We start from the raw sequence: 7,370 nt of genomic DNA on the forward strand, positions 1-7,370 counted from the left end.
GTGAGCAGCCGTCTTGTTTTGGTCTCTCTTCTTCTGCTTCCTCTCTCCGGTGGGGGGGGGCTCCATGAGGGGGGGCTCCCCCCCCACCAGGCCCCCCGCTTTGAGGGAACAGTGTTCATCCTTGAGCCTCTGGGGAGCCGCCCCCCGGTGGACAGAGCCCCCGCACCCGCCCCCCAGCAGAGCCCCCCCCACCCCCACCCCCGCCGCCCCCTCGCTCTCCCCTCGGGACAGACATTCGTAGCTTTGGTCTGCAAGGCATTCTGGGTAGAGGTAGTGGTGGTGGGCGTGGTGGGGCTCCACGCCGTGTTGTGCTTGGTGGGGGGGGGGGGGGCTGGTGGTCCAGGTCACCGATAAAGCTGTGGTACGGCTCTGGGCCGGCCGCCAGGGACTGGTGGTGGTGGTGGAAGTAGCCGTCGTCGTCGCCGGCGGCCATCATTGTCTCTGGGGGGGGCGCCTCCAGGCCGCGGGCTCCTTGCTGCCGCCGCTGCAGTGCAGAAGCTCCAGCTCCGCGCCTCCTCCTCCTCCTCCTTCGTAACTCCGCTAACCTTCACGCTGTGCATCGACTGTCCTCCCCTCCCGCTGCTTGCCGCCGTGGTGGCCGTGGTGGTGGTGGTGGCCGTGGTGGAGGTCGTACGGCGCGCCGCTGAGGCAGAAGCCCCGCGTCATCTCCTCGCCGCAGAACATCCCCTCGGCGGTGAAGCAGTAGCTCTCCTCCTCCTTCAGCGATACAGCACATTCTCTGACCTTCCTCGCGCCACCGAGGCCGCTCCTGCCCACCGTCTTCAAGGTGGAATAGTGGTTCACGGCGGTCGGCGGCGGCTCTGCGCTCCCTGAGTAACAACCCCCCCCCCCTGCTGGACGACGACCCCCCGCCCCCCCACGTCTCGAGCCCCACGTCCTCGCCCCCCGCCGCCTTCACGCCGTCGCTACTGATTCTCCGTCCCCCCCCGCCGCCGCCGCCGCTGTGGTGGTGGTGGTGGTGTGGTACCGGTGGTGATAGTTATACGGGGCGGGGCGCGCGATTTTGGTCCTGTGGCCGACAGGGGGGGGCGCCGCAGAAGCCCGCCAGGTCCAGGTCCCCCGTTGCCACGGTAACGAGCAAGGGGCCGGTGGCGTCCGACGGGCCCGTCCCGTACGAGGCGTAGGGCACCTGGTAATAAGACGGCGTGCCCATGGCTTGGCCGCCTCGATCACATTTTGAGGATTTGTCCAATTTGGTTGTTGTTGTTGTTGCCGTGGTCGTGGTCGTGGTGGCGGGCGTGATGGACTCCGAGCGGAAGTAGTCCTCCAGCTGAGCCAGCTCCTCCTGCAGGAGAGAGGTCATGACCTCCAGGTCCGAGGGCACCTTGACATCCTGCTCCTCCGGCGGCGACGGGGGAAGGGACGAGCTCGGAGACGACTCGGGCGTGGAGACAAACGAAGACAAATCAACTTTTTCCGTCATCCAATCCGTGTGACCATCGCCTGCGTGGGGGGGGGAGATACAAGTTAAAATGAGAGAAAATCATTCACGCTATTATATTGAACGTTAAAGCGTTAAAAAACGGCAAATAATGATTCGGAGGGTAAAAAAAAAAAAAAAAATTTAATGTTCTCTGAACGCAAAAGGCTTTAGGCAATAACTGTGAAAAAAAAAAGGAAAAAATGTATTTAAATTTAAAGCGAACAATTTTGTGTAAATTATTAAGTAAAAAAAAATAATATCCAAGCACGACTAACCGATCATCTGAAAGTGATTGAACAGCATTGTGGTGATAAAGAGCCGCTCTCTGTACTCACTGTACGACATTAAGCTCCGTACTGCACTGCGTCTCCCACCGCCGAATGTGGAAAAATAAAAAAGCGTCTCTTCGTAACTCACCAATTAAGTGCTGCCTCTCCGATGACTCCGCCCTCCTCCCGCGCCGTGATTGGCCGCGGCTAGCCTGTCGGGGAGAGGGGATGCTCGACGGGTCGCCCGTGGAAACGGTGGGAATTCTCCTGCGAAGGATCGATGCCTCCATCGTCGTGTCTCGCGTTTCCGTTAAAATGTAGAAGGGAGTTGGGGCGAAGCGTCACGACGGACCGGGAGCACGGCTGACCTGGAGACCTGCGGGCGCGGTTACTAAATGTTATCAATTTTTATTAATTTTTTTTAAGAATTTAGAAAGAATTACAGAATGTTATCTCATTTTTTTTTTTTTTTTTTTTTGAAGAATTTTGAAATTCTACTGTGATCCCATTTCAGCTTCCAAAATTAAAAAAATTACAATTTTGAAATATATTAAAAAATAAAACACTGGCTACATATTATTGTTATGGTTTTTTTGGCTCAACATAATTCCAGAAGCCAACTGTCCCCTGTCACTTCATACTTAATTAAAATTATTCAGAATTTATGTTATAGCAGTATAATTATAATCACACAACTCCAAACAATAATTTGAGATACCTATAACGTTCAGTGAGTAAAAAAAGAAAAAACGGATCATTATTGACAAGTAGTCATAGCAACCACAGTGGAACACTGAAGCTGTAGAGATAATAGCAAAACGTGAAAGACTTGGAAGAATATTCAATGTCCATCCTCAGCCTTGTATGACACATCAGCTGCAACAAGTCAATGGCACATAATAACAATTTGTCAAATAAAAGTTTGGTTATTATAATGTTACTTTAATAAAAACAGCCAAATAAATAAATGAATTCAACAAGCCACGAGGGCAATAACCTTAAATAATAATTTTGACAATTATTGTATCACACTGTCCACACAGGGAAGGATATACATCAAAAGTTCCTAATGTAATAATGTCCCCTGTAATGGAAAAGCACTACTTACCCCATAATGTCTGAAGAGTCTGGTTGCGAAATGCAAAGCGCAGGGACCCTTTATGAGCAGGAGGAGGAGGAGAAGCACACTTTATTAAAAAGACATCTTTTCCTTGGAACTCAAGGACTTCTGCACCAAGTGCTATTTGGACATAAGGAGAGAGTTGCGGACAGAAAGTTTTTAAATCCGCTACTTCTCCCGGACCGCAGCACAGCGAGACAAACCCCTCCGCGGCTGGCAGACTTCACTTGTCCCATGACGTCATGAGCGCGCGGGGACTTTCCTATCATCATCACCCAGAGACTAGGAGTGGTGTTCTAACTTCTTCTAACTTCACACAACTACACTCTATCAACTGTGAATTATGTATAAAAACACATTCACTTTAGCTGCTTCATACAAGCAGTATATTATAACTCTGGAAGATAAAAAAAAAAAAAAGGAGTTTACTAAAGTAGATTGGGAGTTGACTTTAGTAAACTCCTTTTTTCCCCCTCTTCCAAAGTTAGAATATACAGCTTATATAACGCTTTTAAAAAAGAAAAAAGATAAAAGAATATCCTCTACAAATCCTGAAAGGCAAACCGACACACTATAACACACAGACACCCGGCTGTGGTGTCAACACGGGCACTACTTTCTCTCGCGCCGCGGAGGAGGAGGGACACGGTGTTGCAGCTCGAAGGTGTAACTTCAGTTGCGTCCTGTTGCATCAGATCCGCAGGGGATTGGCTGAGCGCTGCAGCGCGGAGGGGGGGGCACGTCTCCCATTGGTCTGCTGATCCATTGTCCAATGATGTTTTAATCACCGCAGGTTTCCAAAACGGTGCTTACTGTGTCGCTTCGAGCAAAACGGGAGGTCAGTCGGTCTAAATCTGCGACACGTTCACCTTAAAGTGCCTCTTGTGGAGCTGGTGGTGAGTTAGATAAGACTATCTATGAGTTGAAAATTGGGGACCCTGATGTAAACAAGGTGACAGTCTTTCTCTGGTCTGCATCCCCTTAACAATTGTGTGTATTGAGCCGTACTGTATTGTACCCATTCTGCAATCTGTTAAATAAAGTTTTCATTCATTCATTCATTCAGCTGTGAACCAGTGACAACAAGCTTGTTCCTTGTGATATTGATATGTTTATATTGTGTCCCTTTTTATGTCGCCACCATAAAATCCACACTTTTACAACAACCCCCCCAGACTTTCCCCAATGAAGACAAGGAACGACTCCCTGGCTGTGAGCAGGCATGCGTTGTTCATGGCACGGGGTACCACTCAGTGGTACCTCACTGAGTATTAAAGATTTGAGCAGAAGCGCGTGCACGCACATGCACGCGCTCGCGAGAACGCGCTGCGCTCGGCTCGGATCGTTGTGTTTACCTGCCTCCCGGGCCCCGGTCTACCTCGCATTATCATAACAATAGCCGCTATAGGCTGGTGTCTTCAACCAGTCTGGGACTCTTTGTGATGTAAATATGTAACGTCCCAAGTTGCCGCTGCCCACAGAGTGCACCGCCGTCCAAAGGTGAACGACGGCGAACGAAGGGCCAAATCAAAACAGCCGTCAATTCCGAATTGACAACTGTTTTGATTCAACCCCCCACCCACCACCACTCACCCCCGGACAACAACACACTCTGCAAACAGCAGCAACCCGGGACATTCCATATCTACATCACAAACTTCGGGACTGAGTAGATAATTAATTAATCTTCTCTTTATTTTTATTATTTATATTAAAACTGAATCAAACCATAAACAAGGTTGCCTGTTGGGATGTTAGATCCTAATGTGAAAAACTGATTTTATATGTCTGCACTTTATGTGCTCATTTTATGCCTGTCTTAATTCTGTTGTGAAGCACTTTGAGCTGCAGTTTCTGTATGAAAGGCTATACAAACAAAGTGTATTATTGTGCGCGAGGGAACATATGCGCGTGCGCGCGGCGTCATTATCCTGCGTGGCGGCTCAGCCCATAATAACAACGCAACACTGGCTGTGAGTGACCTACAGTAGCACTAGGGGAGCAGGGGGAGACACCTCAGGTGGGCAGTTCATCGGGGTGGGGGTCCCCCATCACCAGGGTGGGGTGGGGGGGTCCCCCATCATCAGGGTGGGGTGGGGGGGTCCCCCATCATCAGGGTGATATATGGTGTTGCTATGGGTGATAGAAGGATGGAGAATAGAACAAGTGAATAATTGGTAAGTACAGTATATGCATATATATACATATACATACATATAGACACACATATATATATACATACATTATATATACATACATATATATACACACATTACATATATATATAAACATATATATATATATATATGTAACGGTTGTGACAACGTCACCTTAAACTCCGATGCCTCGAGTGGGAGTTGAACCCCGGTCTCCCGCACCGGGGCCGACATCACAAACCGCTGCGCCAAGAAAGGATATCCCTCCTAAGCGCTCAGTCTATCTGTCTTTGAGGATGTGAGAGTGAGTTTAACCCATAGCACCGCTACTCACCCTAACCCTTCTTGACTGCGCTTCATGATACCATCCGTTACACATATATATATATATATATATATACATACACACACATATATATATATATATATCCATACATACACACACATATATATATACACACACACACACACACATAAGCATATACATATGTAACGGCGTGTATCGTGAAGAATCAAGAATCAAGAGGTTTATTTGTCACATACATACCAGGGCATACAGTGAAATGCGGGTGGTCATGCCCGCATTGATTGTGCAAAATACAATAATAAAATAGGCATAGAAAAAAGAAAATAGATAAGACACAAGATATGCATGGTAAAAAGAAAAGACATGCTAGGTTCCTGAGAAACTGGTTCTTATATACACTACTATGCAATATACAATTTACAATGTTAACTCTTACTGTATCTAAACTATACAGTACCTCTTTCTTTTAAAGTGTTTCTAAAGATTCTATTTTTTAAAGTGACATTTTGTTTAAAGTGATTTTTTTTAGCGGTTGCCGCATGAGTGGTGTGTGTGTGTGCGTGTGTGTGTCTGTGTGTGTGTGCCCATGTGTATTTGTGAGTGGAGAGTTCAGTGTTCAGTGTTCTGATGGCCTGGGGGAAGAAGCTGAGCCGGAGTCTCTCTGTTCTTGCAGCGTGTGACCGTAGGCGCTTGCCTGACCGCAGCAGCTTGACCAGGCTGTTGTTGGGGTGGTGAGGGTCTTTCATAATTCTGCAGGCTCTGGATTTGCACCTCCTGTTATATAAGTCCTGCAGGGGTGGTAGTGCAATACCCGTGGTACGCTCTGCTGAGCGCACCACTCTCTGGAGGGCCTTCCTGTCCTGTGCCGTGCTGTTTCCATACCAGGCAGTGATGTTTCCAGTCAGAATGCTCTCTACAGCCCCGGAGGCGTCTATTCTTATCCTAACGGATTTATGCTTCCGCGTTCGCGTTTTGCGCTCTGATTGGCCACTGACGTTTCTGGTCGCGCCAATCGTGTGACGGCAAGTTCTTTCGCCGGTTAAGCTTAGGCACTCTTTCGAAGTTGGTTAAGGTTAGAGTTTGTCTTAGAGCAGGGCGATAGAACGCCAGCCCTGATTCCAAACTCTAACCTTAACCAACTTCGAAAGAGTCGCCTAAGCTTAACCAGTGATAAACTAGGCGTTAGGTCGTTTGCTGCTGTTCGAGGCGGAAATGGGCGCGTCACGCGATTGGGCGCACATGTCACATGACCAGAAACGTCAGTGGCCAATCAGGTTCGGCCCTGGTTAGTTCTTGGATGGGAGACCGCCTGGGAATACCAGGTGCAGTAAGCTAGAGTGCTTCAGAGCGGCGTGCCAGGGGGGAAGGGTCTGCTCTTGATTGGGCCCTGTCCGATACGCTGGCGATGTGGGGGGTGGTGTCACCAGTGACCGTCTGGTGGGGTCCCGATGCTGCGGCCTCGTTGGCCTCATCAGGCCCCTTTTTTCGGGGGGTCCTGGCCCTCAGGTTGTCCTAGGGCTGGGACCTCCTCCGCGCTCCGCTGCTACGGCCTTGCTACGGGGTTGGGTTCTTGACCTTCGACCCCGTGATATTGGGGGCTGTGACGGAGGTGTTTTTGCTTCCCGTCCGTTCCCTGGTGGCATGTGGGATGTGCGCCTGAGTGGTCGCGGGTCCTTCTGAATGAAGGTAAGTCCCACGATCTGCTCACCCTGTGCGTTTTGAGGTGCTAAACCCTCTTCACATAGTCGGATCCGATTTCCTCCTGTCCTCCACTAGGGGGGTCCAGGGGGCTCGGGTCCTCCCCGGTTCTGATGGTTGTGGGGGGCCTCAGCGGGTACATCTGTCGAGCTTCCGCTCTGCTCAGCTCCTGTGTTCCACAAAGAGCAGAGCGTAAGCTATACGATCTATAACGTAAGGTTATTCTATAACCCTAGTTATATGAGTATAGCGAGCGCTCTGCTCTGACTCACTGAGAACCCCATGGTCTTCGCCTTTGGTGGTGAAAGACTTGGGAAGGATCTGATTGTGTGGGCCACGACCCCGCTTATGTAGGTATGTGGGTGTGGCCAGGCGG

The 7,370-nt window shown here is 49.7% G+C and overlaps 1 protein-coding gene across 2 annotated transcripts; it reads right to left on the reverse strand.

The window, feature by feature from the left end:
* Window positions 1-930: 930 nt before the first annotated feature.
* Window positions 931-2,953, reverse strand: LOC311247927 (uncharacterized protein). Of its 2 annotated transcripts, none has more exons than XM_084338907.1 (3): window positions 2,822-2,953; window positions 1,862-2,089; window positions 931-1,464 (listed from the first exon to the last, which is right to left on the reverse strand). In XM_084338907.1, exons 2-3 carry the CDS (start codon window positions 2,001-2,003, stop codon window positions 1,001-1,003), a joined length of 606 nt encoding a protein of 201 aa, XP_084195033.1. In that variant the 5' UTR covers window positions 2,004-2,089; window positions 2,822-2,953; the 3' UTR covers window positions 931-1,000. The 2 variants fall into 2 exon arrangements, with proteins under 2 accessions (XP_084195033.1, XP_084195034.1); XM_084338908.1 differs by having other exon boundaries at window positions 1,780-2,089.
* Window positions 2,954-7,370: the final 4,417 nt, after the last annotated feature.

Source organism: Notolepis coatsorum, assembly GCF_963971535.1.
Source record: "Notolepis coatsorum genome assembly, contig: SCAFFOLD_3238, whole genome shotgun sequence".
In the NCBI taxonomy this organism is placed as follows: domain Eukaryota; kingdom Metazoa; phylum Chordata; class Actinopteri; order Aulopiformes; family Paralepididae; genus Notolepis; species Notolepis coatsorum.